This window comes from Plecotus auritus, assembly GCF_963455305.1.
Source record: "Plecotus auritus genome assembly, chromosome: 6".
Lineage (NCBI taxonomy): Eukaryota > Metazoa > Chordata > Mammalia > Chiroptera > Vespertilionidae > Plecotus > Plecotus auritus.
Window position 1 is genome coordinate 177581635 of NC_137773.1, and position 19810 is coordinate 177601444.

At 51.0% G+C, this 19810-nt stretch overlaps 1 protein-coding gene across 2 annotated transcripts in view; it reads left to right on the forward strand.

Annotated features, from left to right (window-relative positions):
* Positions 1 to 1993: 1993 nt before the first annotated feature.
* Positions 1994 to 19810, forward strand: part of USP4 (ubiquitin specific peptidase 4) — a 30178-nt gene continuing 12361 nt past the window's right edge. Inside the window, exons 1-10 of one of the 2 annotated variants that reach the window (XM_080673523.1) lie at positions 1994 to 2184; positions 4326 to 4453; positions 9114 to 9244; positions 10654 to 10780; positions 11381 to 11526; positions 11661 to 11722; positions 15146 to 15286; positions 16017 to 16134; positions 16374 to 16547; positions 18830 to 18988. In XM_080673523.1, coding sequence (XP_080529649.1) covers positions 2084 to 2184; positions 4326 to 4453; positions 9114 to 9244; positions 10654 to 10780; positions 11381 to 11526; positions 11661 to 11722; positions 15146 to 15286; positions 16017 to 16134; positions 16374 to 16547; positions 18830 to 18988 — 1287 coding nt within the window. In that variant the 5' untranslated portion in view covers positions 1994 to 2083. The remainder of the gene's footprint in view (positions 2185 to 4325; positions 4454 to 9113; positions 9245 to 10653; positions 10781 to 11380; positions 11527 to 11660; positions 11723 to 15145; positions 15287 to 16016; positions 16135 to 16373; positions 16548 to 18829; positions 18989 to 19810) is intronic. The other variant, XM_080673524.1, reaches the window with a different exon arrangement.

Below are 19810 nucleotides of genomic sequence, written 5' to 3' on the forward strand. Positions count from 1 at the left end.
TTATTATTATTATTTTTACAAACATATTCTTTTTTTAAAATATATTTTATTGATATTTTACAGAGAGGAAGGGAGAGGGATAGAGAGTTAGAAACATCGATGAGAGAGAAACATCGATCAGCTGCCTCCTGCACGCCCCCCACTGGGGATGTGCCCACAACCAAGGTACATGCCCTTGACCGGAATCGAACCCGGGACCCTTCAGTCCGCAGGCCGACGCTCTATCCACTGAACCAAACCGGTTTCGGCTACAAACATATTCTTTTTTATTTTTTTATTTTTTTTTTATGTATTTTATTGATTTTTTACAGAGAGGAAGGGAGAGGGAGAGTTAGAAACATCGATGAGAGAGAAACATCGATAAGCTGCCTCCTGCACACTCCCCACTGGGGATGTGCCCGCAACCAAGGTACATGCCCTTGACCGGAATCGAACCCGGGACCCTTCAGTCCGCAGGCCAACGCTCTATCCACTGAGCCAAACCGGTTTCGGCTACAAACATATTCTTGACCAAAAGTTAATAAAGGAATCTTTTCTATATAATTGATTGGGGATCCTTTTTATTTTTGCCCAATATTCACCAATTTCTTAGGAGAAAATATTTTTCCTTTGCAAGCTCAACCCTATCACCTGTGCTCATTTTGTTAGATTTCTTTTTCTTTGTTTTCAGTCTTCATACAAATTATTTTTTAAAACAGTTTTAAAAACTTTGGAAATGATGACCTTCTGACTATGAAGTTTCACTTTCTTCCTTGAATTTCAACTACTGGCACTTTGGAACTTAATATAAATTTTAGGAAGTACCCACAACCAGTACACTCTTTCCACAGCCATTTAATAGCACTGAAGAGATCCAGGTTTAAAAAGATTTCCCAGCATTTTCATTTTCACAATCAGGTTTTGTCCTCCTGTCTGGTGGTGCTGAGGACTTGTCCTCATTCCTTAAGACAAATGGTACAGATGGTACAGGAGCAACTGCTAAAAAAGGAAGCGGGAACCAGACACTCTCTAATGTAGGTTCTGACGAAATTTCGGTCACCCAACTTTCTTTTTCCATAAATAATAGGACTAAAGGTAGTGTTTCTCACTGTATAACAGTTTTAACAATTTCAAACAACTTTCGGGGTTGGCTCCCAGCTGCAGAACTCCCAGCAGTGGTAACTCTTAATGCCCCTCCCGACGGAGGGCTGTGTTTTGGGCGCAGGTTTCAGTGGAAAACAGTGTTCAGGACACTGTACTTGTCGCAGCAAATGAAGAAGCCTGGGCACCTCCGGTGGAGAACACCCCTGGGCCACGCTACCCCCGTTCCCCCCCACCCCGCGTGGCCATCACCCCTCCCTGGCTGCTCCTCCCGGTGGCAAAGCAAGTCGCTAGCTCAGGGTGGGGGGCTCTGGAGCTTCCGGGTGTAATCTGCAACCCCCGTAACGTGGAGGACGTGGGGACCCCGAGGCCGGCCACCCGGAGTGGTAAGAGACCGGCTTGGGTAGCTGATGAAGCATAGATCCCCTACGTGCCCGCCAGAACATTGAAGTTTGGACGGAGGCCTAACTCCTCAGTCACCAATTCCGTCCAGAAGATGTCAACACCTCGTCACTATCTCTAAGCGGCGTCCTTGGGCCGTTTCTAGCGCTCGGAGGCAAGCGGAACGCACACTCCCAGGACAGACAGGGCCGGGGGATAGCCCGGGCCCAGCTCGCGGGCCAGCCGGCCATCACGTCCTCCCCGTGACCTCCTCCAACGGAGGGGTCGTGGGACCTGCAGCCTGACTCTGAGGTCGCGGGGCTGGACAGAGAAAGGAGGGAGCTGACCCTGCCGGCGCGGACAGCAGGGCGGGAGGAAGTGGCCGCTCCTACCCCGCCGCTCGTCCCCACTTCCGGTCCTCGCCCTGTCCCACTGCGCAAGCGTGGGAGAGGCCGGCGCGTGGGGGCGGGGAGACGAGTCGGGGCGGGCCGGCGCTCCAGGCCGCGGCGCCAGGGGAGGAGGAGCACGCGTGCGCGCGCGTGCGCGCGCGAGGGGGCGTGGCCCACAGCACGCTGTGCGCGAGGCGGATGTCCGGGTCGGCTGGGCCGGGGCCGCGGACGAGATGGCGGAAGGCGGAGGCTCCGGTGAGCGACCAGATGCGGAGACCCAGAAATCCGAACTCGGGGCCTTGCTGAGGACCACGCTCCAGCGAGGGGCGCAGTGGTGAGCGCCGGGCATCCCTTGCCGCCGCGTGGGGTCAGGGGTCCGTCCCTGGCGCTCAGGCCGGGCCCCTCTTTGCCGGCTCGGGTAGGGGCCCGGCGGGGGCGATGCTGGTGGTCCTGAGGAGAGTGGCCTGACCCCGGCCCCTCGGGAGAGGGACCCTGAGGTCACTTCTGGGGGAAGCGTGGGCGGAGCTGAAGGTCGTCCCGGCTCTTGGGAGCCGCAGGGGGCGGACCCAGCGGGGAAAGGGCTGCAGGACGGGGACAGGGGGAGTGAGTGCTCACGGGGACCTTCAGGGTGAGCAGAGCCTTTTTCCCTTGAGGACTCGCCGAGTGACCTTGGGGGAAGGCGTCCACACCTCACAGACCGGGCCTTCCTATTCAGAGCGCCCCCCTCTCCGCGCCCCAGTGGGTTGAGCGAAGCTCAGAAGTAGATACTTTGTAACTTGTAAACTGCAGAACAGATGTCAAGGTCAGAAGCTGAACCAATGTCTGCGAGCTCCAGATGATTTCAGTAGCAAATGTCAAAAACAATGGTGGCGGCAGCGTTTCGGAGCCTAGATAAGACGACGACGACACGTCCGGCATTTAAAGAGCAAGTCGGAGGCAGGAGTTTCTTAGGAAATTGTTTAGCAGAAGGGACAGCACCTCCACGAGGGAAGGTTTCTGGGTGGCATGACTGCGGGAGCAGAACCGGGCTGGCTCTGCGGGCGGCCCTCTGAGAACCGGTGCGGCGTCGGTAATCTCTCCTGGTGACCGGGAGTTGATAGGGAGGAGAGAGTCGTTGGCATTAGCAGGAACTCACATACGGCTCTAGTGTTCTGGAAAGACAGGGCAAGCGGAGGCACTTACATTTTATTATTATTATTATTGGTTTTAGAGAAAGGAAGGGTGAGAGAGAGAGAGAAAAACAGAGAAACACCGGTGTGAGAGAGAGGCACGGATCGGCTGCCCCCTGCATGGGCCCTGACGGGGCAGCCTGGGTATGTGCCCTGCGGGGGGGAATGGGACCCGCCACCTTTTGGTGAACAGGTCGGCTCTCCGCCAAGTGAGCCCCAGTGGCCAGGGCAGCAGAGTCACTTTTAGAAGTTACCCTGCGTAGGGGTGATTTCTGAAGAATGCTCAGCAGAAGCAGAGGAAGTTTGAGAGAGACTAAAATCACACAGCACTTGGCGGGAAAAGAGCATTTTAGAGATTGGGATGTATTTATGGATCCTTCCGGCCATAAATAAAACTTGAAGGGCCCACCTATATAAATGTTGTGCTTTGTTCAATCACAGATGTTTTCCTCTCCTCCTGTCCTATTTGTAAAACAGCATAGGGATACTTTTAAAATATAACCAGATCAACTTGCTTTTTGGCGAGGTAACTGTACCTAGACACTCTTGTTTGTGGTGTGTGTGTGTATGTATGTATGTCTACACATATGCAGACCTACACACTCTTAAAAAAGTGTATCTTGTTTGGTCTTCAAAGGACTTCTGAAGTGCGGGATGTTATTATCCCACTTTCAGAAAGAAAATTAGTTTAATGCCATTTGTGTCAAGCAAAGCAGTGTAACCAAATTGTCTAACTGGACAAGAACCTCTATGAAATCATTATGAAATTAGTGACTTGATCATTAGCAAACAAGATTTTATCTATAGAAATATTTCCTTTAAATAGGCATTTTGAAACCAATCATTTCCTTCCTTTCATTTATTCACTCTTTTCAACAATCATTTCATGTAATGGATAGTATCGATTAGCTCTCTGTGCTCTGTGGGGCCTGGCCCTACTTCTGTTTGAGAATGTATTTTTTTCGTGGGGATTTGCTTGTTCTTCAAATGGAAAGACTGTACAAAAATTAAGGGAGCCCTAACCGGTTTGGCTCGATGGAGAGAGTGTCGGCCTGCGGAATGAGGGGTCCCAGGTTCGATTCCGGTCAGGGGCATGTACCTTGGTTGCGGGCACATCCCCGGTGGGGGGTGTGCAGGAGGCAGCTGATTGATGTTTCTCTCTCATCGATGTTTCTAGCTCTCTATCCCTCTCCCTTCCTCTCTGTAAAAAATCAATAAAAATTAAAAAAAAAAAAAGTTAAGGGATCAGCTGCAGAAACTTACAACCTCAGCTTTTCTGGTGCAGTAAATTTTTGTCTGTCTCTAGGTATCTTATTGACAACCGGTGGTTCAAACAGTGGAAGAAGTATGTGGGCTTCGACAGCTGGGATATGTACAATGTGGGTGAACACAACATGTTTCCTGGCCCGATAGATAACTCCGGACTCTTTTCAGGTACGGTGTCCTGCTGCTTTTCTTTCTTTCTTTCTTTCTTTCTTTCTTTCTTTCTTTCTTTCTTTCTTGCTTTCTTGCTTTCTTGCTTTCTTGCTTTCTTGCTTTCTTGCTTGCTTGCTTGCTTGCTTGCTTGCTTGCTTGCTTTCTTGCTTGCTTTCTTGCTTGCTTTCTTGCTTGCTTTCTTGCTTGCTTTCTTGCTTGCTTTCTTGCTTGCTTTCTTGCTTGCTTTCTTGCTTGCTTTCTTGCTTGCTTTCTTGCTTGCTTTCTTGCTTGCTTTCTTGCTTGCTTTCTTGCTTGCTTTCTTGCTTTCTTGCTTTCTTGCTTTCTTGCTTTCTTGCTTTCTTGCTTTCTTGCTTTCTTGCTTTCTTGCTTTCTTGCTTTCTTGCTTTCTTGCTTTCTTGCTTGCTTTCTTGCTTTCTTGCTTTCTTGCTTTCTTGCTTGCTTTCTTGCTTTCTTGCTTTCTTGCTTTCTTGCTTTCTTGCTTTCTTGCTTTCTTGCTTTCTTGCTTTCTTTCTTGCTTTCTTGCTTTCTTGCTTTCTTTCTTTCTTGCTTTCTTTCTTGCTTTCTTTCTTTCTTGCTTTCTTTCTTGCTTTCTTGCTTTCTTGCTTTCTTGCTTTCTTGCTTTCTTGCTTTCTTTCTTTCTTTCTTTCTTTCTTTCTTTCTTTCTTTCTTTCTTTCTTTCTTTCTTGCTTTCTCTGTGACAGCACGTTTGGTAAAGCTGGGGCAGTGACGGGAGGACGTGCTTACGGTAGAAGCAGCAGCAGCAGAGCCTGGGCAGGGCTGCTCTGACCCTGAAATGTTACAGGGAAGAAAGGAGCCCAAGCGGGGCTGACGCCTCACTGCGAAGTCAGAGAAAAGGGGGCCTTGGAGACAGGTTCAGGGGGTCAGCCCAGGACAAGCTACCACTGCCATTGCTCCCCTCGTTGCAAGTCTCGTGGGGACCCTTACGAGAGTTCAGGGGCTGCTCGCCTGAGAGGGAGGCAGAGTGTGGGTGTGCTCCCGGGAAGGAGATCACTCCCGATGCTTTTCTTTCTTTTTAAATTGATTTTTAGATCAAAAGGAAGGGAGAGGGAGAGAGAGAACACTAATAAGAGAGACACATCCATCAGCTGCTTCCTGCACGCCCCCTACTGTGGATGGAGCCCGAAACCTGGGCATGTACCCTGACCGGGCATCGAACCCAGGACCTCTTGGTCTATTGGGCGACGCTCAATCCACTGAGCGACACCAGCCGAGCTCCTGTTGCTTTTCTAACTGGTGTCATTTGGGCTGTGGCCTGGGGTCATGTTTATATGTAACACGCACAGTGTGAACCTGACGTTCCTCCTGTGAGGGGATACAGTGTCTTCTATTTGTGTGTATGGTAGGTCTTTACAGACCCTCAGGGAGAAGCTAAGTTGGTTTCATCCTCAATTAACTGCTTCTAACAAGAACATGCTTCTAGTATTTAAAATCTCTCTCGATTTTTTGCAAACTAGTTCTGCTAGAGATTTTATTTTTATTAGCAATAATCGCGCCTCGGGTAAACCCCATTGGCTAGGATACTGGCACTGCGCAAAGCTCTGCTAGAGATTGTAGGTTAGTATATGGAATAGAGAGAAACGGTATCATTTTGAAATTCCATCTGGAATCTGAAATTTGAGAACCAGAATTTCCTTTGTTACCTTAACTGCGGGACAAGTTGTAGCCCCGTCGGTGCTCATCCAGCGTTTTGGTGATGGCTGCTTGTTACAGCGGCAGTATGGGAGAGGCGGGGAGTCAGCTGAGTTCTGATCCAATTCAGCTCCTAATGGCCGAAGCCACTGGATTGAAAAAGTGATGGCTGACACCCTGAGCTTCGCTGGCACCTGGATCTGCACAGAGATGGCAGTCAGCCTTCCCTCGGCCTTGTGCGGCCCGGCGTTAGACTCCCTGGCAGGCAGGACAGAGGCACCTGTCTCCTGTGCCCAGAATCAGGGCAGCAGGAAGGCAGGCAGCGCATGAGGTTTGACCAGGGACCCAGTACCAATAACCGGGGTGCTCTTAAGAATGAGCAGTGCTTCGGCTCAGGCCTCACTGAGGGGCGGCTGAGTTACATAATAAACAATGCCAGGTGCTTTCTTTCCTGAAGTAGGTCACAGAATGGCTTTTTACCATGAAGTTGCCTCAGGGGATCATGGCAAAAATGTCTGCACTTCGTCCTTTTTTCTCTTTTTTTTAAAAGGAGAATGCTTTTTCTTTTTTTTTTAATTTATTGATCTTTTCTTTTTTTAGAGAGAGAAGGGAGAGATCTCCAGTTGGGGACGTGTGGAGGGTGGTTCTCTCTCATTACTGATGATTCTGTCTCTCTCCCTCTTCCTTCCTCTCTGAAGTAATAATAATAATAAAAAGTATATAAAAAAAAAAAAAAGGAAGGGAGAGAGAAAGGAAAACATTGATTTGTTTTCCACCCACTTGTGCAGTCATTGGTTCTTCTTGTATGTGCCCTGATTGGGAATCAAACCTGCAACCTTGGCATCAAACCTGCAACCTTGGCGTATCAGGACGATGCTCCAACCACCTGACCTACCCAACCAGGGCTAAAGGGGAACTCATAAGGCTTCTAACAGTAATAGTGATGAGAATCCTAGAGCTGGAGGGGCTCTGGGAAGGTCTGCTACATGACCTTCATCTAAGGGCAGACATTCCTTTTGTGGTCCCCCAGGTTGGCTTTGGCTTGAACTATTTGCTGTGTACTTGGGAAGTGAGAAGTACATTCCGTTTAAACTCGGTAACACTGACAGTGCAGGAATGACCTATCTAGGGCGAATGAGGGTAACCCCTTCCTTCCCAGGCTCTCAGTCACTTGCCAGTCCCTGTCTGGCTGCCTTCCACCTACGGTCGTGGGAGTGACTTGGAAGGGGCTCTTGAAAGTGTGGGAAGTTGAAGGTAGAGCGTATCCTGGCTGGTGCTGTCTACAGAGCACCCTTCTCTCATTCTCCCCGTGCTCCTGCTAGACATCAGATGGACGCCTCTACTTCGACTGACCTGCTCTCCTCTTCCTTCCTTATTTGCCTCTCCGTGGAAGACAGTTGTAGAGGCTAAATCTTCATCTCAAACCCATGTGGTTTTTAGCATGATGCCCTTGAACTGGTCCAGTTTTAAATGAAACTAGTGAACTGCATTGAAAATTCCGGTTAAGTTGCCTACATTTGCAGTACAGCAGCATAAGAAAGACGTATTTGGGAAAATTGTCACTGAGCCTCAGGGAAGAGAGCCCTATAGAACTGTTGTACTTGGGGTTGATGATGCTGAAAGCTGTTGGTTCCTTGATTGATTTGAGAGAGGAGAGCGAGGGGAAAGGAGAGAAAGAAACATCAGTTCACTGTTCCACCCACCCATGCATTCATTAGTTGTCCCAGTATATGTGCCTTGACTGGGGATCAAACCCAGGACCAGCTGAGCTACGTGACCAGGGCTCCTTTCCCATTGTAAAGGCTTCCGGCTGCTGGTGGCATAGTTTGGGTGGCCAGATCTGCATAGTGCTTAGTGTGAGAAATGAAGAAGGTGTATCTTTCCAAATAAGACAATACGTGAATAACTTTTACCTTCCATAAGTTTTTAATTTATAAATTAGACAAAGGTTTGGAGTTTAGGTATTGATTTAAAAAAAATTTTTATTGATTTCCAAGAGGAAGGAGAAGGGAGAGAGAGAAACATCAGTGATGAGAGAGAATCGTGGATTGGCTGCCTCCTGCACCCCCCACACTGAGGATCGAGCCTGCAACCCCGGCATGTGCCCTTGACCGGAATCGAACCTGGGACCCTTCTGTCCGCAGGCCGACCTCTATCCACTGAGCCAAACCGGCCGGGCGGGTATCAATTTTTGGGAGGAATCTCTTGGAACCCCTGGACCACCTTCTGTTGATGAACGGAAAAGGTGTGTGGTCTGTCAGTGTTAATGCTCCACTCTATCCACTGAGCCAAACCAGTCAGGGCCATTGATTGCTTCTTATATGTTCGGGGATCTAATCCCCAACTGGCATATCAGGATAATCTCTAACCAACTGAGCTACCCAACCAGGGCCCCCTTTTTGTTTTAGATTGTAGTAAAATGCACATAAGATTTATCATCTTAACCATTTCTTAAAAATACGTTTTTAAAATGTTTTTATTGACTTCTCTCTCATCATCGATGTTTCTATCTTTCCCTCTCCCTCTCAGAAATCAATAAAAAATATATATATATGTGTGTATATATATATATATATAAAACTGTGTGTGCTCAGTGACTCTTGGTAAATAAACTTAACTTCAGTGACTTGTTTGTTTGCTTTCTTAGTAAGTCTTTAGGGGAAGACGATATCTGACCTTAATGCAGTTTCACTATGCAGAATATTCTGTTAAATATTCATAATAATTAGCCATTTTAATTGTGGAAGTGGAAGTACTTTGGAAATGTAAATTGGAGCTTTTCTCTTTTAATCTTAGAAGGAATACCAGTTCCTCATAAAATGTTCAGAAAACATGGCTAGAGATCAAGGATAGTCAGGTCTGCTCTATTCTGGCCAGTGACAGAATTTTGTAAGTTTTTCTGTTCTTAGAAATACTTTTCTGGTTTCTGAAAAAGACATAAGAATCATGTAAAACAAACATTTCTGGGGAGAAGAGCAGTGAATTATAAGCTGTTTTCTTTTTTCAGATCCCAAGAGTCAGACCCTGAAAGAACATTTAATTGATGAATTGGACTATGTATTGGTCCCAACGGAGGCCTGGAATAAGCTACTAAACTGGTATGGCTGCGTAGAAGGCCAGCAGCCCATCGTCAGAAAAGTGAGTGCATGGTGATCACACCTGCTGGCCAGTGTCTCCCTGCTCCCTGGGGGACACTGGTGTTGGGGTCAGCGGAACTGGGTGTGCCCAAGCGGTTGAATGGAGGTGTTGGAGGCCTTTGTTCTAGTTCCGTAGGGAGCTGTGGTGGTGCGTGGGGACGAGTGAGGCTGCTCACCAGGATGCTGCAGTGAGCGGCCTTCCCCAGCAAAGCGGGCAGGGGCGTGGGAACACTGCTGTATGAGAGCGTTCACCTGGGGCCACATGGGCATGCTGGAACGCACCGCTGCTTGTTTATCTCACAGCCTTGCTGGTCCTTCTGCTTTTTCCCCTGTGCCTGCGCGTCTGGCCACACTGCTGACTGTCTCAAAAACCGGGTTTTTTGTTTTTGTTTTTGTTTTTTTTAAAGTATTTTTTTAAATATATTTTATTGATTTTCCACAGAGAGGAAGGGAGAGGGATAGAGAGCCAGAAACATCGAGAGAGAGAAACATCGATCAGCTGCCTCCTGCACACTCCCCACCGGGGATGTGCCCGCAACCAAGGCACATGCCCTTGGCCGGAATCGAACCCGGGACCCCTGAGTCCGCAGGCCAACGCTCTATCCACTGAGCCACACCGGTCAGGGCAAACACCAGGTTTTTATAACCCAGAGAGGAATAGCCTCTTGAAGGAAGGCAGGCCCTGGGATAAAAACCCAGGTTGTTAACCCCTCGGGCAGACAGGACTCAGGAGGAGACCCCCCTCCGACGCCCACCTGTAGTTGGGTTGTCCTACCAGCGGGGAATCCTCAGGAGCCCCTGCCTACTGAGAGGTGCTAGTAGGCATTGGGCGAATCTCTCTCTGCCTGGTGTGTTGTTCCCTCCGTAGCAGAGGAGGAAAGAGCTGTCATCCGAAGCCATGCTTCTAAGAGTCAGTAGGCCAGAGCTACCTTCTTTTTCTCCAGCTTGGAACCTGGAACCTGGAAAGGGGTTAAGGATCAAAAGTGTGGGTGCATGCCAGCTTCCTGCAGAAGTCCCCTCCTGCCCAGTGCTGCCATGGGGCGAGTGTGCCGCCAAGGGCTTTAGCCACAGTCTCTGGTCCTCTCACTGACCGGTGCCTGTGCCTCAGGGGAAGCACCGTGATCCCCGCTTAGAGATGAACAGTGGCTTCCCGTTGCCCGGTGATGTTGCTAGCTCGGTGATGTTGCTGGCTTTGGTTCCGTCCTGGTGCTCTTGGTTGGCCCTAATGAGTGGAAAAGCGTTTTTTAACGCCGAGGCCAGATGCCAGGGGCTTTAAAAATCTGAACTTCGGATCTCCTGGCCACGTAAGGAAAGTGCTTATCAGGTGGCGTTCTGCCTGCCGCCTCTGAGCCACGCTGCTGCCAGGACCGCGCGGTGTGCAGGGCCGCCCTCACCTGTGCCTCTCCCCAGGTCGTGGAGTACGGCCTGTTTGTCAAGCACTGCAAGGTGGAGGTGTATCTGCTGGAACTGAAGCTCTGTGAGAACAGTGACCCCACCAACATGCGGAGCTGCCATTTCAGCAAGGCAGACACCATCGGTGAGCAGCTGGGCCGGGCTCCAGGGCCCGTTGGAGAGAGTGCGGAGCACTGTGGCTGATGGGAGGGAAGCTGGGATGCCCTCTTCAGACGTATGACCAGGTCGTCTCGTGTTGTGGTTACCTGTCCTGACCGGGAGCTGCTCCCCAGGGTGTTCTTGCGGGGAGCTAAGCCTGAGAGTCATCTTCTCGAGAACAGCAGGCGTGGTCCCTGCCCATCCGACATCTGGTGGTAAAGATTAAGAAACGCAGATTCAGAGAGCTTAACGTAACTTACTAAACAGTCCCAGTGAGAAGGTGACAGAGCTGAGTGTTTGAAACCAGATCTGCCTCAACTCCAAAGATAAGTGTTCTCACTTCTCGGGCTTGCTCTGTGCTATAAATGGGACCCAGTCATCAGAGAAGGACGAGCGTAGGGAACATTTCCAGGCCTGAGGCAAGAGGCCGCCCATGGAAGATGTTGGCCTGAGGTCAGTCAGAACTTTTGATCCCGAGCGTCCTGTGGCCCTCGGGAAAGGAAGGAGAGTGGGCATTGGCTGGCCAGGGCTGTCTGTAGCCTGCCCTCTGGAGACGGCTCTGAGCGATGTGCCTGCCTGTCCCCAGCCACCATCGAGAAGGAGATGCGGAAGCTGTTCAACATCCCTGCGGAGCGGGAAACGCGGCTGTGGAACAAGTACATGAGCAACACCTACGAGCAGCTGAGCAAGCTCGACAACACTGTCCAGGATGCGGGGCTGTACCAGGGTCAGGTAGGAGGGCCCAGGCATGCCCAGCAGGCAGCTCAGCCCGGGGGCGGGGGGGAGGTGCCAGGCATCTTCGGTTCTGAGCATGTCCGAAGTGAGGTGGTTTGCACATTCCACATGGGGCTCTCCCTTTCTCTCAGGTGCTAGTCATTGAGCCCCAAAATGAGGATGGCACGTGGCCGAGGCAGACCCTGCAGCCAAAGTAAGTGAAGGTTTCTCCCGGTGGCTGGGCGCACGGGTGTGAGAGACACTTCCTAAGGCAGTTACTTAGGCTAAGAAAGAGGCTTCTTAGGTGGGAATACATTGGATTTTGTAGCAGAGTCTGTGGTCCTGGTTGCAGGCGCTGGCCTTTGCTGAGCAGCTTCTGGGCAGCCGTCCACGGGAACGCTGGCAGGGGGTGTGGGGGAGGCAGGAGGTGACTTTGCTTTTGTCAAGGGCTCAGGCACTGCTGTCTCAGGAGGTGCCCGTGCGGGGGGTGGGACCGTGCGTGTCCAGGAAGGCGGCAGAAAGAAGGGATGGGTTTTTCTTACGGTATAGGATGGGGAAGCGGTGTCTGTGTTCTGATGGTCAGGGGACGGTCTGGTCTTTGCTCCCTTTCCTCAGTCAGGCCTTGGACAGTGGCGGGTGCATAGTGATGGGTTCATAGCTCCTTTGGGAATCATGGTTTATGGGTTGATCTCAACCACGGAGCCACATTGACCGACTCGCAGTCCCCTTTGAAGGGCTGCCTGCGCGGAGGGGAAGGGCCGGTGTTCCCGAAGCGGCGATGTGAGCACACACACGGGGGCGACTAGTGCTGGTGTGGGGGGCACAGCTTCGGGCACCGTAAAGGCATGATAATGCCGTGTGCTGGGCTCTGGATGCTGAGGTCAGTCTTCAGGGTGGGCTCATCCTACGAGCAGTGTGCAGCCTGGAGGGCATCTGAGGAGCGAACGGGGCAGCAGAGCAAGGGGTGCAGGCTGCGCGTGTCACAGGGCCTCCCCTGGGCTCAGGGCACGCTTGACGTGTAATTGAGACCGACTGACGTGGATTGAAGCAGGACATACCTGGTAGAAAGGGGCCGGGAGGCCAGAGTGTCTGTAGGAGCAGGGGGATCCTTTGGGAGGGGTAGCCTGTATCTCAGCGTGTCGGTGGCAGGAGATGCACACGGAGAGGGAGGTCTCCCCGCACCTAATATGTACACCTGAGAGTCAGGTGTCTCCTGGGTGCCTGTGTCCCAGCTGCAGTGCCCCACAGGTGCTTTGAAGGGCCTGAGGACAAATGACTGCCCAAGCATTTTCTAGACACAAGTCACTTTTCTGCACACAGGTCTTGCTTTTGATTTGTTTGTCAAGAGTGTAGTTTAACAAGAACTTTGTATCATGTACATTTTTGAGCAAATCAAACAGTATCCTTATGTATATTCATCACTGGGTTTCTTTTCAACTGAATTTACTCTGAAAATTACTGACAGTATTTTCTAGAACATTTTAATCAAATGTCAAATAAAATTTTGCGTTTTTTTTTTTTTTTTTCTTTCATTTCAACCAGAAAATGGACAGGTCTTGGGTATGTGTAATTGGCTTATAAGGATTTTTGCCCTTTGAAGTTCAAGGGAAGAGCCCTGGCCAGTGTAGCTCCTCAGTGGGTTGGAGCATCATCCCACGTACTGGAAGGCCACGGGTTCGATTCCTGACCAGGACATGCACCTAGGTTGTAGGTTTGATCCCCAGTCAGAGTGTGTATGGGAGCCAACCAATCAATGTAACTCTCTCACATCGATGTTTCTCTCTTTTTCTCTCTCTGTCTGTCTCTCTGTGTCTCCCTTCTTCCATATCTAAAATAAATTAAAAACAAACAAACAAAATTAAAGGGAATAACCAGTAAATAATTACTAGAAAGGGGAGTGTTAGACCACACACTGTGAGGCCCTGTATGTCAGAATCTGCACTCAGCTCTCCTGTGGTACCTGTTTCCACCCCTGAGATAACGGAGGCTGCCACATCAGACCAGCCCTGGGTAGTGACTTCCTGCTGGCATAGGAGATGGGGTGCCTGCCTCCCAGGGGACAAACCTGAAACGTGTGCCCAGGGCACCTGTGTGGTGGCAGAGTGCGCCCTTGGCTCTGATGGGTCTCCCTTCACGAGCGGTCTTGAGTTCTTGGACTCCTTTGCAGCACGAGGATAAGGCTCTGTGAGCACAGCAAGTGGTTGTCATGTCAGGGTTAGAGAAGGTGGGGAGGTGAGAGGCTGGGAGCCCCCTCTCCCTCTCCCTCTCCCTCGCTGTGACTTCAGAGTGTCGAGCAGAACTCAGTTCCCTTTAGGCCCCCAGGTGGCTTCCTGACATCTGCCCACTGCTGCCAGGGCGCAGACAGGATCACTCCTTATCTCTGCTGCCACATTTCACTTTCTTCTCACAGGAACCCTGGCTGGCACCAGATCCCATGAACTGGGCAGCGTGCTGTGACTGGGTGCTCTCATCAGTTTCTGTACTCTAAAAATAACCCCAAAACTGGAAGGAGAGCCATCATTGTACAATTTGACACAGTGCAGAATGACTCACTTTCCTTCTGCATATTTTTATATGGGTTTTAGTAGAAAATTGATAAAATGGGTATCTATTGACTATTTGGGGCAATTCTTGAATTAACCTGGAAGTGGGAATAAATGTAAAATAAGATGCTGTGAAAAATATTGAAATACTAGAGGCCCGTTGCACGAAGATTCGTGCAAGAATAGGCCTGCCTTCCCCTGGCTTCGCTCCTGGCCGCCCAGGAGCCTGCAAGTCCTCGCTCCCGGCCAGAGCACCGCTCCTGTAGCTCCCTCTGTGGTGTCCCCCCCAATAGCAGGCATCCCGCCTGGCCACTCTGCGCCTACATATGCAAATTAACCCTCCATCTTTGTTGGGTTAATTTGCATACTCACTCCTGATTGGCTGTGGGTGTAGCGGAGGTATGGTCAATTTACATGTTTGTTTATTATTAGGTAAGATGAGTTTGAAATAGGCTCCTCACATTTGGTGAATTTGCAGAAACAAAAGCATTCCCCCTTGCATAGTGAAAGCAAATTGCCATTTCTGTTCTGGTGTACTTAGGGCCAGCTGTTCAGTTTGGGACGAGTATTTTTGGGGTAATTCATCTCTATGTTATTTTTCCATATCTTTCACTGGTAGCTCTTAAAATTCAGGGAAGCTCATGATTTATAAATCAAACTGAACCCTGAAGATCAAACTTGTGGTTTATCCTACTGAAAGATTCAGTATATGACCAGGTGGTTGAATGACCAGTTAATTTCTTGGAAATAGGCTTTTTGCAATTTAAATAATTGAATATGGAGAACACTTACTTATTTAAATATGTTTTTATTGATTTTAGAGAGAGGAAGGGAGAGAGAGAAATATCAAATGATGGGAGAGAATTATTGATGGGCTGCCTCCTGCACGCCCCCTACTGGAGATCCAGCCTGAAACCCGGGCAGGTGCCCTGACCGAGAATCGAACTGTGATCTGGTTCATGGATTGATGCTCAGCCGCCGAGCCACAGCAGCGGGCAAGAGGACATTTATTTCTTGAGAAGAGACCTAAGGCATTAAATAGGGCTTGCTTTTTGCTGAAAGTCAGTAGCATTGTTTCTGCTTCTCTTTCCCAGATCAAGCACTGCGCCTAGCAGAAATTTCACTACCTCTCCAAAATCATCAGCAAGTCCCTATTCCTCTGTGTCTGCCTCTCCCATTGCAAATGGTGGTAGCACTAACACCTCTGGGATGCACAGTTCCGGTGTCAGCAGGGGGTAAGAGCAGGCCCTCCCCTCGCTCCCCCCTGAGTCCTTTCCGAGCTCTTTGGCTGCGGCACTAAGCTAGGGGACGGGTTCCCACGGGAACCTGCTGCGTGTGGCTTCTCGCTCCGCTTCCTGCTCACAGGGAAGGGTGCCGCCTAGGACTGACTTAAGTTGCTTGTTCTCCCACCAGCTGGCGTTGTCGCACAGCCTAAGTCACTGGGGGTCACGGGGTCACTGGGAAAGGAGGGGCTGGCCTGTGGCAGAGGAGCTCTGGGGGTGACTTGCTGTGGGAGAGCCCTGCCTGTTTCCCCTCGGGATGGCTGCGATCCTTTCTCGGCGCGATTCAGGAGCCTCTGCCACACGGCACACACAGGGCAGACTGAGTGTGGCCGGGAGGTGGTGACAGGTGCACGCTCTTGATCGTGGTAGCCACGGTGTTCTTTCCTGAAGTCACCTGGCGGTTGGCCTTCGGGAGGAATACAAAATTAGCCTTTGCCGCAGCCTGAAAGTGGAGAATTCAGATAGCATTTCTCCTCCTCAGGAAGTGCTGACCACCTGCTAGCCTGCCACATCATGGCAGGGCTGGGAGGGGGGCTGGGCTGCAGAGGGGAGGAGAGAGAATGTGTATCATGGGGTTATTACCAGACAAGATCTCGAGAGGCCCTGGCGCAGCCCCGAAAGGCACCCTGAGGGCGGATGTGTGGCGCTCGCTTTTATTGGTGACGTGGGTTGTGTTTTCCAGTGGATCTGGCTTCTCTGCTTCGTATACTTGTCAGGAGCCCCCGTCGTCTCACGTGCAGCCCGGGCTCTGTGGACTTGGAAACCTGGGGAACACCTGCTTCATGAACTCCGCTTTGCAGGTAAAGGGGCGAGCTTCAGGCGGTGACGTTGAGTGGACCCGGGTAGGAGTGGCCCGAGACCGTCACCGGGAGGTTAGCGTGGCCCCTGGGAGGCTGTGCCTGCTGTGTGAGCCTCCCAGGGAATGTGCTGAGGACGCCCTGTGGCTGGCGCGGGCCCTGCTTGGCCCTTTAGGACGGGGTTTGCCTGTCTCTGCGAGCGCTCTCCGGCAGGGCGTCAGCTCCGGCCCGTTCTCTTTCAGTGCTTGAGCAATACCGCGCCCCTGACGGACTACTTTCTCAAAGATGAGTATGAGGCCGAAATCAACAGAGACAACCCTCTGGGGATGAAGGGCGAAATCGCAGAGGCCTATGCGGAGCTCATTAAGCAGATGTGGTCTGGAAGGGATGCTCACGTGGCGCCTCGCATGTTCAAGGTCGGTTGATGTATACACTCCCCCGCCCCCATGTGGGGGAGACTAGTTTCCTGTTGTAATGAGGCCTTCTTTTGCTTGCATTTTGGGATTAAGATGGAATCTGAGCCTGGCCAGTGTGAGCCAGTGGTTAAGTGTTGACCTAAGAACCAGGAGGTCACGGTTCGATCCCCAGTCAGAGCATACGCCTGGGTTGCGGGATCTGGGGCGTGTAGGAGACAGCTGATTTATGATTCTCTCATCATTGATGTTCTGTCTCTCTCTCCCTCTCCCTCGCTGAAATCAGTAGAAATATATATATATATATATATAAAGATGCAATCTGAGACTAGAAACATCACATGATCAGATCCTTCTTTCCTGTGGTCTGCTATTCAGTGCACTTCTCTTAAGTGATCTCAGCCCTATCGCTGGGCTGGGGGACTTGAGAAGTCATTTATAAGCTGGTTGCTCAGAATGCTGTATTCTGTGTACCAGCCTTTACACAGCTGGCAGCTTAAGCCGGACCACAAACATTCAAGTTAAGTTCCAGTATCATCTGAAGGCTGCTCCCAGTTCTCTGAGCCTGGAACCTATACCCACAGTGCTTGGAGTTGAGCCTCCTGAGTTAGGAATTGGGTTGGCATTATTGGACGGTGATGTGAGAGACAGTGAGAGAAGATTGGGGAGGCCTGGCTGGTGTGGCTCAGTAGTTCGATTACCACTCGGGGCACATACCAGGCTGCGGGCTCGATCCTGTGTGAGGCGTGAAGGAGGCAGCAGATTGCTTATTCTCTCACATCGATGTCTCTCTCTCTCTCTCTTTCTCTCTCTCTCTCTCTCTCTCCCCCCCCCCCCCTCTTCTTCTCTCTCTCTTCCCGCCGAAATCAATAAAAATATCTTTTTTTTAAAAAAGAAGATGATTGAGGAGGAGGTGGGTGCTTGGAGTAACTTGGTCTTCCCTTCGCCCTGAATGTTTTTCCTGCTGAGGGAGAGTGCCTTGCCTCCATCTTGTGAAATCTGAGAAATCCTCTGCCCGCACCGCTGGGCTTCCAGGAACCTTCCTGAAGCACCTGGTAAAGATCGGCAGATTTTCATTCCGGGAGGAAAAACGAATAGCACCTTAGTTCACTGAGAAAGTTAAAATCTTAGATGGTTCATTGAAATTGAAAACTAATTCTTTTCATCCCCATGGTCATATTAATTCCTGGGAAAGGTAATTAAGTTACTTTCACATATTAAGTCATAAGAGACTAGAATTGGGTAACACACATTGGGCTGATGCTCATGTAAACAGACGATCGACAGGCAGTATTTAGAGAGGTTAGGGCAGCGCGGCGTTTCCTCGATGATGGAGATCTCTGCGCTGTCGGTATGGGAGCCACGAGGCACTTGACGTGTGGTGAGGGTGAACAAGGCACTGAGTTTGTTGTCTTTAATCGGAATTAATTTACATCTGAGTGCACATGTGGTTAGTGGCTCTGCTGTTTGCACAGGGTAGAGCAGTGGCTCTCCAGCTTCAGGCTCATCAGAACCTCCGCTTCCGCAGGGCTGGGCGGGCCTGGGATGTGCGTCGCCAGCACGCTGCCCGGTGAGGCTGGCGTCGCTGGTGGGGAGCACACCAAGGATAGCCGGCGTAGACCAGCGCTCGGCACACGGTGTTTGGTTCGGCAGCAGGGCTGGGGTGTGCCCTTTGTCCAGCTCTTCCGGAGCCTGAGCCAGAGAAGTTGGAGCGGCATTCACGTCAGTGCATGGGAGGGGTGCTGCCCAGGGTGCCACCTTTGCTCTTCCCGTAGGGCAGTGGCCAGGTTCCAGAGCCCTTGTCATCTGGCTTTCTGGTCAAGCCCTCTCTGGTGAGAACCGGCATCCCCTTTACGGCCCTTGAGGAATTAATTGGGCTATTAATCAGATGTCCCTTACTGTCCCAGCTCACTGTCCCAGCTCACTGCAAAGCTCTCTGTTCGTTCTCTCTCTCTCTCTCTCTGCTTTTTATAATCCTCACCCCAGGATATTTTCCCATTGATTTTTAGAGAGTGTGGGAGGGAGGGAGGTGGGAGAAAAAAGAGAGACATCCATGTGAGAGAGACACATCAATCAGTTGCCTCCTGCACATGCCCAGGCCAGGACTGGGTCTGCATCCCCGGTACATGCCTTTGACTGGGAATCGAACCCATCGGTCCTCGGTGGACGTGCTAACCGCCAAGCCAAGCCGGCCAGGGCTGCAGATCTACTTTGTATGACAGTTTCCTGTCTGACTCCCCTGGCTCGTATGTCTGATGCCCTCGGGTGCCCTTGCTTTGTTGTAGACCCAGGTGGGCCGCTTCGCCCCTCAGTTTTCTGGCTACCAGCAGCAAGACTCTCAGGAGCTGCTCGCCTTCTTGCTGGACGGACTGCACGAAGACCTGAACCGCGTGAAGAAGAAGCCCTACCTGGAGCTGCAGGACGCCAATGGGCGGCCAGACGCGGTGCGTCACGGAGACTGAACGTAGTCTTACGGAACGGTGCCTGCTAGTGAGGGCTGCGGGGACGGGCCTTTGTTCTTTGGAGTGTCGGTGCCAGGGCCTGGCTGTCAGTTGTCGTTGGTGATGTAGCTGTGGCTGCTGGTGAGAAATGCATTCCAGGTCAGAGACGGAGAGCGCTGACTCAGGTCGCTCCTGCCGCTCCCTCGTGGCGTCTTCATATCGAAGTCAGTGTGACAGCATTTCATGGGTGACGCAGAGTCGGGGGCGCGCTGAGGCGGTAAAGTGCCTGTGGGGTGGGCTCTTGAGATTGTGACTGCTCTCGTTAGAATCCATCTGTGATCATCAAAAAGTCTTCATGATATGACTAGGGCACTTACTCTCTTATCTCGATTTTCTGATCTATGAAAGGGACTTGGTGTGTACCAGTAAGCACCCTGCCGCAGGGGAGGGCCCACTATGAGTACTTGGACGTAGGTTTACCTCTTGGAGGAAAAGCCACTAGCTCACCCACCCCTCACTGAAGGACCTGGAGCGGGAAAACCCGGGCGCCCAGTGCTCTCGGTGCACGTGTCTCCCTTCAAAGGACAGGCAGAGGCCTCGCTTCCTTAGCTTCTCTGTCAGCACTAAGCGTGTGATGGCGTGGAGCTGGCACGTGCTGGGAGCGTGGCCCGCTAAGCAGTCCAGCTCTGGCTGATCTGGACCAGGGTCTGGGCCGCACAAGCTGCCTCATGGTCCGTCTCCGCTTTTTTATTTTTTTATTTTTTTAAATATATTTTACTGATTTTTTACAGAGAGGAAGGTAGAGGGATAGAGAGCTAGAAACAT